Source organism: Macrobrachium nipponense, chromosome 21, assembly GCF_015104395.2.
Source record: "Macrobrachium nipponense isolate FS-2020 chromosome 21, ASM1510439v2, whole genome shotgun sequence".
Taxonomy (NCBI): domain Eukaryota; kingdom Metazoa; phylum Arthropoda; class Malacostraca; order Decapoda; family Palaemonidae; genus Macrobrachium; species Macrobrachium nipponense.
The window spans coordinates 3,685,390-3,704,292 of NC_087212.1; the positions used below are offsets into that span (position 1 = coordinate 3,685,390).

Below are 18,903 nucleotides of genomic sequence, written 5' to 3' on the forward strand. Positions count from 1 at the left end.
AGCCTGATAAACGATTTCCTATGAGCATTTCTGAGTAAAAAAAAAATAATATGCAATTCAGTAATGAACTGTTACAGCTGTAATTTGTCAATGAAATCACCTCCTGACAGGATTTAAATACTACAATGGGCCACGGCCAATGCAAAGGCTGCGAATTTTACAACAGGTTACTGCCAATGCAAAGGCTATAAATTCTAGAATAGATTACTGCCAAAGCAAAGGATATACATTCTAGAGTAGGTTACTGCCAAAGCAAAGGATATACATTCTACAGTAGGTTACTGCCAAAGCAAAGGCTATACATTCTAGAATGGGCCACTGCCAATGCTAAGGCTATAAATTCTAGAATGGGCCACTAGCCAAAGCATAGGCTATAAATTCTGGAATAGATTACTGCCAAAGCAAAAGATATACATTCTAGAATAGGCCACTACCAATGCAAAGGCTATGATTCCGGAATAGGTTACTGGCCAAGCAAAGGCTTTGGAGATGCTAGATTGGGCGTACCGCAATTTGGTGTGTTTCGAGTGCGAGTGTTGGGGAGTTCCACGCCATGCCTGTCAACACACCAGCACACTCCAGCCCCAGCGTGGCACTGGGTCGCCTGATAGTATCCCTCACTGTCACACTCTGGGATGTACCCACCTGAAAGAAATACATAATCTACAGGTAGTTATCAACATTTCCCCACAACTGGTTTCAGAAATGGTGCACGAGAGGAAGGGGTGTTAAATGAGCAACATTTGTTTTCTGACTTTGAAATATATATAAAAAAAAACAGGCAATAAAAGACAGGAATAAGGAATGGATTTAAACTTTGAAAGTACCGAAATAAGATATAATTACTGCAAGAGAGTATGACACAAAGTAATTGTATAATATCAAAATATAAAAGAACTAAAATTTGAAAAATGTTAAGTCCATCAACAATGACGTACACATACATAAATATAAATAAATTAATGTATATACTTAACTTATGTACCTGTGTTTCAAACGCCGCCACAGGCAAAACAATTATACTGGAGAATCAACTCCGCAAAAGCAGTGTGGAAGTAGCCTGAATTAACTAGAATTAGAAAAACGAAAGTTCCATACGCCGTCACTCAAAGTATCAATACATCAAGGTTTCTTCCCTTTACAGGGGTAGACGTGAAAAGAGATTTCTCATTCCTCTTCTGCCTCGTGCATTTTCTGCCTGATTTCTCATCCTGTCTAGGGCTTAATCTACGTCAGTTCCCCATGAATTCCATGGCCTTGCTTTAGATTACCCGTTCTGTCCTGCTACTTCCAATTTGACTATATTTTTCCAACCGACCTTCTCCTTTCCAATCACATACCTAAACCATCTCAGTCTTTGAGATACGTCTAATTCCTAGCCATTAGACACTACATCTTTCATCTGTAATATGATCTTTGCCTTATGAAACTTAGCACTCTATAGTCATATGTATCCTAAATCTCCTTTATTTCCTTCTCCAGTGCCTATGTGGTTGACGGCTGTATAGAAAAGTACCTACAGGTCTATATAGACATCATTACGTTTTGCTGTTTATCAGTGGTCTATATCTATTTGCACTTCATCCAGGCCATGAATACTACTTACTTCTGTTACTACTGCCATCTCAACACCGGCTTCACAAGCTAGAGTGTTCCTGAGGTAAATTTATTTAACTTTCCTGAAGCCTGCTTTTCTGCCACAGTATGACAGAATCCTTCTCATCCATATTTGCCCTTATATACGTTTCGGGCATCAAAAACATCCTAACCTCACTGATATTTTGTTAGCCGAGCATCTGTCGATACTTCAGTACAATAAATACGAAATATACTCCACGCACGTTACAGTAACTCTTACAGATTTCATGGAGTCGTTACAGTAACTCTTACAGATTTCATGGAGTCGTTACAGTAACTCCTACAGATTTCATGGAGTCGTTACAGTAACTCCTACAGATTTCATGGAGTCACAAAGAAAGAGAGATTTGGCTAAAAAGCCTCCTTACCGAGAAGACCCTTGCTCTGCTTACGAAGGGCTGCACAAGGCCTCTCCGACTTGTCGAAGCATTTACACCACTCCCGTGATGATAGGAAGATGTCCCTGAAAGAGTTAATGACGATGAGAAACTTTACCCAAAAAAAAGGTATTACTTCAGTCGACCATCAAACAATTACGTGTATTATAGTTTAAAAAGGTCACAGAGTCATATCCAATGAGAGTAAATAAACATTTAATTTAATCTACCATGGTGGATGGCTAAAGCATCTGTTATTCATAAATTTACATGTTAAGGCTTGAAATACATCATTTTTATCTTTTATCCGTGGACATATTTGTAGTTATATATGTTAATCAAGGTAAGGTAATCAAAGAGCATGACTATATTTAGAGTTGAGAGGACTTGAGAAAATTTGCAACATTGTCCATTTGATGACATTCTTCTGGTTTCCAAGCTGCAGACACCTAAGGACAGCGACCTTCATTCTTACCATAACTACTCAGACATTAGAAAACTCTTCAAATCATAAACAACCTTGATAGAATCTACCTTCATCGGTGCAAAAGGGCACTTTTAGCAGTATTATCTACTCACACTTCATTCTAAAATATATCTTATTGCTCTCTGCATTTTACTTCTGTCTCATTTGTACCTCTTTGTAATTAGTTCCATTTCCCATCGGAAATAAAATTCAATTAATGTCATACTTGTTAAATCTCTTAGGTAAACTAGCCAACTAACCAGTCATTCTATTGACTCGCTTACTCTCCAAGTAATTTTATCCTCACACTAAAATTCACCATTCTTGTCCTTTTCAATGCTGTCTGTTTCTTTCTCTATTTCGTCTTTCCTTTCAATCCAGTCTTCCACCATTCTGCCCATGGATACCAAACCATTCTACTTCACCGGATTCATCAGTCTTAATGACTTATTTTTCTTCGTAACTAACTGTCATCATCTACTATTATGTCTCCCTCGACCAGCCATGGATCTGACGTACCTCCAGGTATTTCCCTCCTTAAAATTAAAAGCCTTTGGTTTATGCTTACTTTGTATATAGGGGGTAATTTATTTATGTCCCTCTTTCCCAATCATATCCATGATCATTTTACTCAACACCAGAACTAAACTTGTTTTGAAATACTGACGGAACGGTCTCTCTCTCTCTCTCTCTCTCTCTCTCTCTCTCTCTCTCTCTCTCTCTCTCTCTCTCTCTCTCTCTCTCCTTTCTAATCTTCCCTCACATTGACGAATCTGATACGGTAGTTTCCTCATGTCAATTCTTGGTTTTCTAATGGTAATCGCTTCTCTCTCTCTCTCTCTCTCTCTCTCTCTCTCTCTCTCTCTCTCTCTCTCTCTCTCACCTATCCAAATCACAGCGATCAATGAAGGGCTTGATACAGCGCTCGTGGTCATCATGTTCCAGCTGGTACAATTCCTTCACGCTAAGACGCCCGTCGTTGTCACTGTCCAGGTGACCCAGCATCCAGGAGACCTCAGGTTTACACCATAGAGGAGCTGGGGGGGAAAAAAGGTCAAAATTCAGTTGGTAATTACTGTATCAAGTGTCAGGGAAACTGTGGTCACGTTACACAAAGTCTCTGGGAAAATATACATTTAAAAACATTTATCAAAATAGTCACTTATATATTATGTGTAATAGAAAATTATAAGACAAAACTATACTGACCTGTTGAGACTGAATTAGATCTGCTTCTCGAGTCTGCCATGATGACTGAAAACCAGTCCAACATGCGGTTGCCCATAGCTTCTAGAGCATCCTGAGTGCATTCTGAAAAGGAAAAGAAACCATTGTTAAAGTATATATAGTAGGTATTCTCTTATAATGACGTATCTCTTCTTTCTGTATCGTTACCTTCTGTTACTTATTTCCAATGAACGCCTTATTCATTGGGAGTCTAAATTTCAAGTCAGTGGCCCCTTTGGTGGACTTGTTCCATATCAATAGGGTTCATTTGCTAAATAAAAATATTTAATAATCATTTACTTGAACATGGGTAAATCGCTGTTTCTCTCGAAGTAGATAATGTATGCACACTTACACATATAGAAGTTCTCTCTCTCTCTCTCTCATCCTTATGGCCAGCATTCTTTATTCATAAGAGACTTCAAGTATATAAATAAAATTGTTTACTTGTTTACCTACTGTCTAGAGCCCTTCTTTTCGGAGACAAGAACATCAAACTAAATTATTCAGGTAATTAAAGGAAAAGAAAGAAAACTCTTCTTGGAAGAGTATATTGAATGAAGACTGAAAAAGCACTGGTCTCTCAGCCACTTTATTATTATTATTATTATTATTATTATTATTATTATTATTATTATTATTATTATTATTATTATTATTATTATTATTATTTTTAGTTTTACATTTTTCTATTCTCTCTCCTTCATACTGCCTTACCAGATTAACGCGTTTTATATTATATTATTATTTTCTATATTATTATTATTATTATTATTATTATTTTTTTTTACTCTATCACAGTCCTCCAATTCGACTGGGTGGTATTTATAGTGTGGGGTTCCGGGTTGCATCCTGCCTCCTTAGGAGTCCATCACTTTTCTTACTATGTGTGCCGTTTCTAGGATCACACTCTTCTGCATGAGTCCTGGAGCTACTTCAGCCTCTAGTTTTTCTAGATTCCTTTTCAGGGATCTTGGGATCGTGCCTAGTGCTCCTATGATTATGGGTACAATTTCCACTGGCATATCCCATATCCTTCTTATTCTATTTTCAGATCTTGATACTTTTATCCATTTTTTCCCCTCTCTTTCTCTTCAACTCTGGTGTCCCATGGTATTGCGACATCAATGAGTGATACTTTCTTCTTGACTTTGTCAATCAACGTCACGTCTGGTCTGTTTGCACGTATCACCCTATCCGTTCTGATACCATAGTCCCAGAGGATCTTTGCCTGATCGTTTTCTATCACTCCCTCAGGTTGGTGCTCGTACCACTTATTACTGCAAGGTAGCTGATGTTTCTTGCACAGGTTCCAGTGGAGGGCTTTTGCCACTGAATCATGCCTCTTTTTGTACTGGTTCTGTGCAAGTGCCGAGCATTCACTTGCTATGTGGTTTATGGTTTCATTTTTCATATTGCACTTCCTACATATGGGAGAGATGTTATTTCGTCTATCGTTCTTTGAACATATCTGGTTCTTAGGGCCTGATCTTGTGCCGCTGTTATCATTCCTTCAGTTTCCTTCTTTAGCTCTCCCCTCTGTAGCCATTGCCAATTGTCATCGCTGGCTAGTTCTTTAGTCTGTCTCATGTATTGTCCGTGCATTGGTTTGTTGTGCCAGTCCTCTGTTCTGTCTGTCTTTCTCCTGTCTCTGTATATTTCTGGGTCTTCGTCTACTTTTATTAGTCCTTCTTCCCATGCACTCTTTAGCCACTCGTCTTCACTGGTTTTCAGATATTGCCCCAGTGCTCTGTTCTCAATGTTGACGCAGTCCTCTATACTTAGTAGTCCTCTCCCTCCTTCCTTTCGTGTTATGTATAGTCTGTCCGTATTTGCTCTTGGGTGTAGTGCTTTGTGTATTGTCATATGTTTCCTGGTTTTCTGATCTATGCTGCGGAGTTCTGCCTTCGTCCATTCCACTATTCCTGCGCTGTATCTGATTACTGGAACTGCCCATGTGTTTATGGCTTTTATCATATTTCCTCCATTGAGTTTTGACTTGAGTATCGCCTTGAGTCTCTGCATATATTCTTTCCTGATCGTGTCCTTCATTTCTTGGTGTTTTATATCCCCTCCTTCCATTATTCCCAGGTATTTGTATCCTGTCTCATCTATGTGTTTGATGTTGCTCCCATCTGGTAGCTTTATCCTTCAGTTCTCGTTACTTTTCCTTTTTGTATGTTGACTAAGGCGCATTTTTCTATTCCAAACTCCATCCTGATGTCCCCAGATACAATCCTTACAGTCTGGATTAGGGTATCTATTTCCTTGATGCTCTTACCATACAGCTTGATGTCGTCCATGAACATCAGATGGTTGATTCTGTTGCCTCTTTTCTTGAGTTGGTACCCGGCATCTATCTTCTGTAGTACTTTTGTCATGGGAATCATGGCTACTACGAAGAGTAGTGGGGACAGTGAGTCGCCCTGGAAGATCCCTCTCCTGATATTAACCTCTGCTAGTCTTATTCCAGAGCTTGTAAGTATTGTATTCCAGTTGCGCATTGTATTTTTGAGGAAGCTGATGGTGTTTTCCTCTGCCCCATATATTTTCAGGCATTCTATTAGCCATGTGTGTGGTATCATGTCGAAGGCTTTCTTATAGTCTATCCATGTCATGCTTAGGTTGGTTTTCCTTCTCCTACTGTTCTTCATTACCATTTTGTCTATCAGGAGCTGGTCTTTTGTGCCCCTACACTTCCTTCTGCAGCCTTTCTGTTGGTGGGGGATGGTGTTTGTCTCCTCTAGGTAGTTATATAGCCTTTCACTGATGATACCTGTTAGTAACTTCCACTTATTGGTAGGCAGGTGATAGGCCTGTAGTTACTGGCTATATTTCCCTTACTCTTGTCCTTTTGTACTAAGGATGTTCTTCCTGTGGTCATCCATTTGGGTGCTTGGTGATTTGAGATACAATGCTGGAGTTGTTCTGCTATTCGTGGGTGTAGGGCCTTGAAGTTTTTGAGCCAATATCCATGGACTTCATCGGGACCTGGGGCTTTCCAGTTTGGCCTTTTCTTTAGTTGGTGTCTGACTGTGTCTGTCGTGATCTCTGTGAATCTTTGTTTTATTCTCCCTGTTTCTTCTTCCTTGACTTCCTGGAGCCATGTTGCATGTTTGTTGTGTGATACCGGATTGCTCCATATGTTTTCCCAGAGTCTCTTACTTGGTTCGGCTTCAGGAATTTCTGGGTGGTTGTCTTCCCCTCTTAGTTGGCTGTATAGTCTTTTCTGGTTGGTTCCGAATAGTTTGTTCTGTTGGTATCCCTTATTCCTGTTCGTGTACCGTTGGATCTTATGTGCTTTGGCCTTAAGTCTCTGTTTTACATCTTCTATTATGTTGTTTAGTCCCCTCTCTTGTACTTTGTATTTCTCGTTGAGTTCCTCCCTTGTTTTCTTGCTTCTTAGCCTTTTTTCTGCCATCTCTTTCAATTTACTCAAGTCAGATCTCATCACCATGATTTGCTTTTCCAGGCGCCTTTTCCAAGGAGGTTGCTGTTTTGGTTTCTGTTGGGTTGGTTGTGCTGGTGGTGTTGGTGTTCGAATCCCCATCAGTTCTGCTACAAATCTTGCTCCTGCATATGTCAAGTTATTTGTTTCTGTGATACTGGTGGTGTGTATTATGCCCATTATTTCATTGACCTCACTTGTTTTCTCCCTTAATTTCTTGGTGTTGTAGGCTTTCATGGAGGGGATCTTTGTTCTCTCTATATCTGGCTCCATCCATTGTCTAATCTTTTCTACCCATTCCGTCCTCTCTGTTACTTCGTCGGTGTTTCTTCGTGTGTCGTTGTTTGATACCTCATCCTCCCTGTCGTCTTCTGTGGCATCGTCTCTCAGTTCGTCTTCGTGTAATTCGTTGTCGTGTGACATTTCCCTTTCCAGTTCTTCTCTTTCTGTTGGGGAGAGCCAGTTCTTTTTCTTTATGTTCCTTACTTGGTCTGCCAGCCTCTGCTCTGTTTGGGGGGTGTTATTCCTCTCATTCCAGATGTTGACCAATCTTCTTCTATATCCTCTCTCCGTCGGGTTGCTTCTGATGTAGCATCTCCATATTTCCTTATTTTCTTCTCTTGTCCATTTCTTCCTTTTTGCCTCTGTAGCTCCAATCTCAGGCTGTTGATTACTCTCGTTGTGGTGATCAGTTGCTGGATGACGACCTTCAAGTACCTGACCGTCTTCCCCTTCAATTGGGTTGAATACCTGGTTGCCGGACGAAGCTCCTCTGTTGCCAGAGGTTCCATTACGTCGTTTTCGTTTATTCCTTCATTTCTTTCCATCATTGCTGAGTTTTGCTATAACCATTTAACATAGATGGACCCTACCCCATCAGGGATAGGTACTCATTTACAGCTGAGTAGACTGAGGAAATTATGGTAAAGATCCTTTCCCAAGGAATCAACGCCGAGGAGAGCGGTCACCCATTCAACGACTGACCAGCCCCAATGTTGCTTAACTTGACTTAAGTCTATTGACGACCTATTATTATTATTATTATTATTATTATTATTATTATTATTATTATTATTATTATTATTATTATTATTATGCTAAAATAACTTAATGAGGCAAATGAGGGTCATATTCTAAAACTCATATATAAGGCTTTCCCTCCCCCCAAGAAGGATGTGTTTTTAAATATGTGAAATGGACGCCAAGTTGAAGAAGCTGGACAGCTCATTGAGAGAGCTCACAAGAGAAAGGCTGAAAAGTATAAGGCAGAAAGCAGCCTAGCTGGGGGCCGAAGGGACGGTGCAGGGAAACATGATTTATGTTTACAGTGTGCCTGTTAAAATGCTGCCCTAACGGGACAGACATGCATTCTGACCAAGGAGTTAACCCTTTAAAAAAATTTATATATATATATATATATATATATATATATATATATATATATACACGTATATATATATATGTTATATAACACTCAAGGTTTCAGTACACAGGTACACTAGGGCCTCAAATCACTAAATATGGCTTAAAAATTATCCTGCATTGAAATATGGTTTAACTCCAATCACTCAGGAAAAATAACATTCTTACTACACTGAAGCCACTTAAATCGTAGCTAGAGCATTTACAACTATATTTTAAAAACAAAACAATGGTAATAAGGACTCTCAGCACAGGAATATAAAAGCAAAAACAATGAAGTAATCTTAGAGGTTTTCTAAGCCTAGCAATATATACACTAGGGGCAAAATTTATTAAATGTAGAAAAAATATGATAATACCATTAACTGGACCTTGAAAAATTTGCATCAAACATGGAACGGATGTTAAGTTTTTGAAAGGTTCCGTTTTTAACAAACTTCTGTGTATTCTTCCCAATACTTTTTTCTAAATAACTTTGCTACCTAAAACTCTGTTACGAAACTCAAGACCAAAGTGAATATGTTGAATAAAAATGGCTTACATAACAACTATTAGCAGAACTCTGAACTACAATCCACTCACAAGAAATATATAAACTCCATATTTATTTCTACCCTACAAAAAAAAAAAAAAAAAAAAAAAAAAATACCTCTCTCGATAAACAAGTCAGAGCTCTTACCATTTGGACCCCAGACTGTGTTGGCGGTCTTGTGGCTGGATTCCTCGCTGGGCCAAGGCCACTGTCGGCGCTGTGCCTGTGGAAACGACACCCAAATGATTGACAGGTCACGAAACAATTACATTATTTGACGTACGGGATGATAAAAGTACTTTTCATTGCATAAAACCTCACGTTTCTTATTTTTAATTGTCCACCTCGCTGATGGCTATGTAAGCAGTTAAATTGTTCTCCTTGAATTTTAATACATTTTTATCTATTTGTTAATGTATTATTATTTTTCTTTTTCAAAAGTTGGGTTTCTTCTCTCTGCATTTCTCTTTAACTCCTCTTACTTCTTCCTCATGAACACCATAATATTCTTTGGAATCTTGAATTCCAAGTCAGTGGCCCCTTTGGTGGGCTTGTTCCATGTGAATAGTTTTCATCTTCTGAATAATAATGGTATTATAATATAATCTAAATTCTAAACGCGAGGTGATTATTCACTATTTAATTTCTCTGTGAAAGAGGCAAAGGGTTCCATAACATTGTTATTACACTTCAAAAATAAAAGCTGGATCAGGGCCACACGTTTTATTTACATTTTTCCTTAAATCAAAAGAAAGCTGGAATGGAAGACTTTAAATCAAGACTCAGCTATGAACAAGATTTACACACCCTCTGATTCACAAAAAGGTCTTTAAAACTGGAATGATGAAGAAATGAATGCATTCATGAAATTAATTCAAGAAGGTAAATAAAATCCTGACTTTTATCTACTAGCTCCTTTTTTGGGGGGGGCGGGGGGCGGGAAGGGGGGGGGGGGGGGGAGTTCTGTTAATCATCCGGATATGAATAGCTAAAAGTTTTAGCAAGCTGTAATCTGCCAAAAGAAAAAAAAATCAACCTCATTTAAAACACAGGTAAAGAAATCAGCGACTGTCTTTTTCTGTATAATATAAAGGTTTCCTTTTAGTTTTTTTTCGTAATGATTACGCTAATGGAAAGGGGGAACTCAATGTTTTTATTTTGACAAGACCTGAAGGGGAATGTTTATTGGAACTGTAGTTTTAAAATATATTTTCTCTATTGACTTGAAAACATCAAGCACTGAAAGATTTGATTTTTAAGTTTATATGAGGAGAGAGAGAGAGAGAGAGAGAGAGAGAGAGAGAGAGAGAGAGAGAGAGTTACAAGGACTGGGACGTCTCAAAGACTTATTAGTCCATCCGAGGAGACATCATGTGCTCACTTATCCCTAGAGAGAGAGAGAGAGAGAGAGAGAGAGAGAGAGAGAGAGAGAGAGAGAGAGAGAGAGAGAGAAACTCCCTCTCACTCACACTCCTTTCATTTATAGTTCAGGAAACAAGTACATATTGCAATTCATATTCCCCGCCCACACACACACACACTCACTCTCTCTCTCTCTCCCTCTATTCCCTTTTTCTCATTGAGGAGGACTTCGGGACCCAACATAAAACAGACCCAAGTTCATAACAGTGTCATAACCGAGAGAATATACGATCGCTTACAAAGTTTATATTGGCATCTGGAGTCTTCCCCGCTAGAGATTGCTCTTAGAAGTCGAGATCTCCTGAGCCTTCGTCTATTTACATCTTGCCGAGAATACATAGTACACGCAGCAGCCTCCTCCTCTCCAGCTACGATGGGGCTGTAAAAAAACTCGTGCAAGTGCGAGTCGAGGGGCATTGCGAAAGTGATTTCGTATTACGTAGTACCCTTTCCAGGAGGCTTTGTAGTGCCCCAGAATCAAGATGCTTAAACGGAATTTGTAAGTTTGTGAGATATCTTCGTCCAGAGGAAATATGGCATTGACGGGTACTTTCGAGTTGATTCAGTAGTTAAGCTACGAATGATGCAACAATCATTGCCTTACTATTTCTCTCGGCCCCCTCTTCCAAGGGGAAAACGGCTGGGTATATTTCTTTTGAGAGTGTGTATAGTATAGTCAACTGGTCGATTTTACGAGATATATACGTAATCTTAAAATCCTGGCTATTATAAGTAAAATCTACCGGTCACTTTTTTACCAAATACATATGCAAGAGGTCAGGTCGGCAACGTGACCTCTTTGTGATTATTGGACCTGGGTTCGTTTCCCAGGACTGGACATCACAATTTCTTCAAATTTCTTTGTACATGGATCTTCAGGCTTTGTAGTGACAAGCGTATCCACAAAAAAAGAGAGCAAAGAATTCAAGATGTTAAGAGGGCATTGTGGTTATTACAATTGCATATATATATAAATATTGTAAAAATTTACATTTTTTTTAATTTTAAGATGTTCCAATAATGGTTTAGTTCCGATGTCCATTTGTGGTCGCCTGCCCATTCGCCATCTTTCTTTTCGTAGCCGCTGCCTTAGTTCATGGCTGAGACTCGCACAGGGTGGAGGTGAGGGCGGTCTTTGCATTTGTTTATTTTATGTTATTTCAAAAATATAGTGTTTTGAAGCCATTTATATTATTGTACATTGTTAATTTGTTACAGCCAGTCATTGAAAATGAGTGTTGTGTTAAATGTATGTACATTTTTGTTTATATATGGCTTTTGTTTTTGTTTTCAGCTTCTGGAGTAGAGGTCCTCTCCAACCTTTACCCACGAAGGATTTAATTTGAGGTGATTTGAAAGTCAATTGTTCGTCTGTTAATGTTCATTTTCCAAATGCTTTGAGAGTGTTATCCGGTGATTGTGATTTTTTTTGTATAAATAAATATTGTATTGGCTTTTTATACAGTTTACGATTGCACCTCGACTTAGGACCATCCCATATGTCATGATTAGCATTGCTTACCTAAAAATTGTTTTGAAAAGTATTACAAATATATATATAATCAAAAAGTTCTCAGGGATGAGTTCACTGAACATAAACCGTTTTTCTTAACTTCAGCAGACACAGGTAACCATTGAAAACTATAGTAGGAGGTTTAGTGCAAGGTTTACAGAATTCTATAGACCTTGGTTTAGTGTTTTTTTTTATTTCTTTGCTACCATTAATTCAAGATGATTGTTTGTTTAAGACGATGCTTCACGTGATCAAATAAACAAGTTAAAATCTTTGTTATTAACGATAATCAAATAAACGTATTTGGTTATAATCATATAACCAATCTTTCAAAAGGCTAATGGCCTATTGGCTTTTCCAATTTTATTTCTTTAAAATAAAACATCTGCTTATTAGGAATGGAATATAGAGTTTGGGCCAAAAGGCCAAGGCACTGGGACCTATGAGGCCATTCAGTGCTGGAGAGGAAATCGGGAGTAGGTATAGCTTTGAAAGGTGTAACAGGAGGAAAACCTCGAAGGCCGATGGAAGATAATATGAAAGGAGGTACAGTAAAATGAAAGAAATTGGGCGCTGCAAAGAACCCCTAGTAATGCCTATTGTGGACCCCGTGAGGTGCACTGATGGCACTAGCCCCGCTAAGGGGCCTCTCCAAATAAACGCACGAGTTTAAGCGTGAATACGTGAATAAACTAAAAGGCAGATATGCAAAATGAGCTCAGACGTAAACAAGCGAATGAAACGAAACGAAAACAGGTAAACAACTCACGTTGTACTTGTCTGTCTTTCTGAAGGCATCTTTCAAATATTTGGAGCTGTACTTGTAGCTGCTGTTCTTGTCCCCCCGGGCGCCCCCGCCGCCCCCGTTCTTGCCCCCCTTCACCTTGGAGAAGCGGCTGCGAACCCTGTTGTTGTACTTGTTGTTATTGTTATTGTTGTTGTTGTTGTTCCCGCCTTCTCTGGAGTGCTTCTCTCTTCTGCCGGTGGCGCTGTTGTTGTTGCTGTCGCTGTTATCTTTGACGCGTCCGCGGGTCGTGTTGTCGCGGTCTTCGCTGTTATCGGAGTTGGAGTTGGAGGAGGCGGGAGCTGACGAACTGGAGGCTGAGGAAGAGGAGGAGGAGGAGGGGTCTGGTGTACTGCTGCCTGAGGAGGAGGAGGAGGAGGAGGAGGAGGCAGCAGCGGCGTCCTTGGTCGCTCTTAGCTTGCTGAGGTAAGCGCCCATCCGCTCTCGCTGGCGCTCCTTCTTGGTGATGTGGGAAGTTGGGTCTGCGGGAGATAAGGAGAGAGAGAGAGAGCCGTTACAAAGATATGTCAGTATATTACTACTACTACTACGACTACTAAAGAAACGTCACGATCAAATGACATACAAGTCACTGAGCCGTGAAATTTAAATGACATATTATGAAATTAAAATAACAGGGAGGTTAAAACAAGTTATTTGCACTAACTTACACAAATAACAAATTGGAAAAATCAATATAAACTATGTCCTATGATTCAATATTGTCGTATTAACAATGAATTCGATTTATATAGACAAACCATACGCTCCTCATAATATGTTTCACGATATATAAAGAGGCAATTCTCGACAAAAATCAGATTTTTTTAAAGCTTTTACATACATTCCACGACTATTCAGCAATACAATTCAATCTCTATTTATTTTTAAGAATAAAACGTAAATCAGTGCAAACGCTTTCAGATCAGTAAGACATGTTTTGGCAATGGTGTACGTTATTCTAAAGCATTCAAAAATGCTTGATGACTTAATGCTATTTGGTGCTGGATCCTCGAAAGTCATAAGAGACTAAACATATCTTCTAATTCCTCACAAAATCAGAATACCTGAAAATTAAATTTTTCATCTTTTTTTTTTTCTTTTTACAAAAGTCGTAATTCAAGAGAGATAATACTCCTCCATTTCAAGAAGTCTCAGACATCACGACAACACAGGTGGAGAGAGAGAGAGAGAGAGAGAGAGAGAGAGAGAGAGAGAGAGAGAGAGAGAGGTGTATTTGTATTAGGGGGTGGTGATGCACGGTACGACAAAGGGGATGGGAAGATCCGAGAGAGAGAGAGAGAGAGAGAGAGAGAGAGAGAGAGAGAGAGAGAGAGAGAGAGAGAGAGAGAGAGAGTCTGACAAGTTCTTCCCGCAGCAGCTGTCACTCCAAAGTCCGGGACAAAACTTTCCCCAGAGACACAAAAGAAACGAGTCCGAACTCGTCCAATGGCGAACTTAATGGCTTGGTAACATACCCGCGGTTTATCGCTCCAGCTGGCCAAAGGCGAGTTTTTAAAAATATATTTTTTTGCCTCATCCATTTCCTTCTTTTCTACCTCTTCCTCCCTCCCCCCCTTTTTTTCCCATTTTCTTTTACCTTCCGGCATTTTGTCCGGAAGGGTAAATGGCACACGGTGAGCAAAACTCGGCAGGAGAAACTCTGGAGTGGCTGAATAATTGAATAGAGAGTTCCTCTCTCATGAGGCTCTGGAGCGGCTGAATAATTGAATGAGTTCCTCTCTCAGACGGAACTCTGGAGTGGCTAATAATTGAATAGAGAGTCTAACTCTCATGATCGGAACTCTGGAGTGGCTGAATAATTGAATAGAGTTCCTCTCTCATGACGGAACTGCGGCTGAATAATTGATGAGAGTTCCTCTCTCATGACGGAACTCTGGAGCGGCTGAATAATTGAATAGAGAGTTCCTCTCTCATGACGGAACTCTGGAGCGGCTGAATAATTGAATAGAGAGTTCCTCTCTCATGACGGGGAGCCATGATTGTATTGCAGTTTGCTTTGTACTTCTGAGGAAATCCAATAAAAATGAACCTTTTTCATATTCCAAATACAAATGAGACCATCTTCGTACATTCACTAAGAAGACTACAAGAAAAAAATGAATAACAACTAACAATAGACACAAACAATAATATATGGAAATAAACTTAAACTAAAAGTTTCACACAAGCTTCAGTTAGTGTATAAACCAGGAATGGAGCCAAGCAACACAAGAGCAGTTGCCACAGGGATCAGGAATCGTCGTTCGCACTGGAATAACAATTCCAGGTGGAATGCCAGTTCCCACATCAGCACCCATTTCTACGGGAATGGTATTCTCATAAGAGTATTCGTTTTAGCTGAATGCCAGTTCTCAGCTGGAATGTCTGTTCCCACAGGAACAGCTTTTCAAATCGGAATCGCAATTCCCACTGGAATTACAGTTTTCATGGTAGCACAAGCTTTTATTGGAATGTCAAATTCCACCGGCTAAGATGCATTATTAGTTTTTAAGATATAACCAGTATGGCAATTCCTACTAGAATATCCATTCCCACGGGAACGTCAACCCAGTAGGCCAAAGATGCTTTAGTTCATGCGATTTAACCGGAATGTTTAATGCAATTCCCACTGGAATATCCAGTCCCATGGGAAAGTCAAAACCAAAGGGTAAAGATGCTTTAGTTATCAAGATATAACCGGGGTGGCAATTCCCACTGGAATATCCATTCCCGCGTGAATGGACTGCAAGAGACGAAACTCCAAATTTCCTATAACTGCCCCCAATGAAATCAATGCATTAAACAAACACAACATAAACGGAAGGGGGCCAATTCCCCGCTGGAAAGGGTGGCCGGGCCAGATTTTGGGTCCTCTGTAATCCCCCCCCCCCTCTCCAGCATCCCCATCAAAACGCATTAGTTAATACGATACGTAACATTTGCCATAACCGGATTCACTCTGCAATAAATAGAGAATCGATTGCGCCTCTCTCTTCTCTCTCTCTCTCTCTCTCTCTCTCTCTCTCTCTTTCTCTCTCTCTCCATAGCAAATCAGTGCCACGCATGGGTAGGGTAGTGGGGAAAAGGGGTGAGGGACGGGGGGAGGCAATAGGGGGTGGGGGGAGGAATGTGTTTATATTTCATCTACAGTACCTTTTACTGGTTTGAATTTGACTCTTTCTATACACACACACACACACACACACACACACACACACATATATATATATATATAATATATATATATATAGATATATTATAATATAGGATTTAAGCATATATAAAAGTTCAAATACTGGAATAGGTTCGGATCCTGGAATAGTTTTTTTTGGATGCTGGATAGGTCCGAATCCTGGTCAGAGGAAGAACTCTTGGCCATAATAACTGAAATAATGGGTATAAGTCGCCCTATGACTGCGTGAATTGTAACTATAGAAAATGCCACATACAAAATATATACATTTCACACGAAATTTCTAATTCAGAATATCTGACGAGATAAATTCAAATTAGACGGCATAACTAATTATAAGAATGATTTCAATAAATGTCTCAAAATGGTATAAGAACTAACAAAATACATATTATTGACGGTGAAATTCGCGTTACACTAATGCGAACGTACTGCAATGGACTGAGGAGAAATAGTACCAAAAACAATGGCGGGGGGCAGGGGGAGTGGGGGGGGGGGGGGGTGGTCGTCAAGTCAGCGCATGCGCGCTGCTGAGGCACCGAAACCAGTGACACTCATTAGAGGACGACATTGACGGAGATGCCGTTCCCAAACATTATTTACTAGGCTCTCTCTCTCTCTCTCTCTCTCTCTCTCTCTCTCTCTCTCTCTCTCTCTCTCTCTCATTTTTCCCGTCTTCTCGACTCGAAAATGGGAACAAAGGCTTCGGAAGTAAGACAATATATTAACATTATATTCCTCACTGCTTTTATGGTCTCGGACGGATCTTTTTCTTAAGCTGTTTTGGGGTAATTAGATAAAGATAGACTTATTATTATTATTCCTTTTGCATATACACACAAAACTCTGTATATATACACACATATATATATATAAATCAATTGTTAAAGAAGATAGGTAGCAAAATGGAAGAAAGAGAATATGAACGGAGGTACAGTAAAATGAATGTAAAGGGGTTTTGGAGCTAGGGGCCGAAGGGACGCTGTAAAGAACCTTCAGTAACGCCTACAGTGCACCGCGTTGAGTTACTAACCCACTAATTTGGAACCCGTATTAAAGAACAGACGTGAAAAAACCCTCTATACCTTTTTAGTAACTTAAAAAAACTTACATATCTTACGATGAAACGAGAGAGAGAGAGAGAGAGAGAGAGAGAGAGAGAGAGAGAGAGAGAGACTACGACAATACTACCAGACAAAAGAAAGAGAATATGAACGGAAGTACAGTAAGGTATCGGGTATTAAACACGAGAAACCCCAGAACGAAAAAATTTGTAGTTATAACGAAAACACCGCAAATAAAAATTCTCTCCACGTTTCGATGAAAAATACCATTCTCATTATTCACAAACTGTTTCAGATTTAAAGACCCTATAAAGATTTAGCCCTCCGGTGTATCGAGAGAGAGAGAGAGAGAGAGAGAGAGAGAGAGAGAGAGAGAGAGAGAAAAGAATTTTTCGTATGAGAAAAATCTGTTATAAAGTGAGACAGATGGTTGAATATAATACAGTGTTTGGCGAATCAATGTGTGTGTGAGAGAGAGAGAGAGAGAGAGAGAGAGGAGAGAGAGAGAGAGAGAGAACATGTCAAAAAAATGAGATAGATAGTTGAATACATTAAAGGTATCAAGTACATAGGTGAGAGAGAGAGAGAGAGAGAGAGAGAGAGAGAGAGAGAGAGAGAGAGAGAGAGAGAGAGATTGAAAAATGACTTTACAGGCCGTCGAATTTTTCTTCGAATAAGAGAGAGGGGGGGGGGGGGATACGGAACTCCTACCATTAAATAATTCTGGACGATAAAAAGGTCTTTCACCATTTTTAGCTACCATAGTTTTCCAATCACTGAAGATGGAAGCCGCCCTCCTTCTCCTTCTCCTTTTCCTGACTATTTTATGCTCTCGAACACACCTGGCCTTCTGGTGTGAAAAGTGATATCTCATGTATGTCACCAGGAGTGACCGAGAACGTTTAATATATATATGTATATATATATATATATATATAATATATATATATATATATATATATATATATATATATATATATATATATATATATATATATGTATGTATGTATGTATGTATATGGTATGTTTGCATATGTGGATTCCCTGTACAAAACGTCACCAACTGTATCCAGGTTGCCCTCACACACAAACGTGTGTGTGTGTGTGTGTGTGTGTGTGTGAGAGAGAGAGAGAGAGAGAGAGAGAGAGAGAGAGAGAGAGATATTTTACATGTATCAGCTAACTTGTGACGTGACAATTCAGCGTACAGACACAATGTACACACACACATACATACACATACACAGAACAAAATAACCATAAAAAAACAAAAATATAGTATTAACATGCTAGCTGGTAAGGCGTGTTTCCGTAAGGGCTCACTGACCTTTGCACGGGCAGAATCCTTTGCATGCAATGCGGACGGAAGCATCGTGAATGCAGTTGTGGTAATGCAGGCGGCAGAGGGACGAGTAGGTTCTGTTATCCGAGCCGCAGAGGAACACGGGGCGCACTACTGGACACGAGGGACACCGCCTGGAAATAGAGAGAAAAAGAGATGGTCATCATGGATGGTTGACGTCATCTGGAAGTGGAAAAAATTATTAATACTTATGGATCTGGATTAGAACAAGTGAAAAAAATTAGTTTTCTGTCCCGTGATGGACTCAGCCACGGCCCATTATACTCTTTAGCTGCGGGGCATAAACTCAACCAATGTCTGATGGTGGCCTATGTTGTTGGTACCTATAGCACTGCCAGACCTATGATTATGGCTAACTTAACCTTAAATAAAATAAAAACTACTTAGTCTAGAGGACTGCAATTTGCTGTTTGATGATTGGAGGGTGGATGATCAACATACCAATTTGCAG

General features: G+C 39.6%; 1 protein-coding gene across 1 annotated transcript in view; it reads right to left on the bottom strand.

The window, feature by feature from the left end:
* Positions 1 to 18,903, bottom strand: part of LOC135197724 (proteoglycan Cow-like) — a gene marked incomplete in the record, with an annotated part of 434,085 nt that overhangs the window by 1,310 nt on the left and 413,872 nt on the right. Inside the window, 7 exon segments of the mRNA XM_064224770.1 lie at positions 508 to 645; positions 2,007 to 2,101; positions 3,365 to 3,518; positions 3,691 to 3,792; positions 9,258 to 9,333; positions 12,815 to 13,311; positions 18,417 to 18,565. Coding sequence (XP_064080840.1) covers positions 508 to 645; positions 2,007 to 2,101; positions 3,365 to 3,518; positions 3,691 to 3,792; positions 9,258 to 9,333; positions 12,815 to 13,311; positions 18,417 to 18,565 — 1,211 coding nt within the window.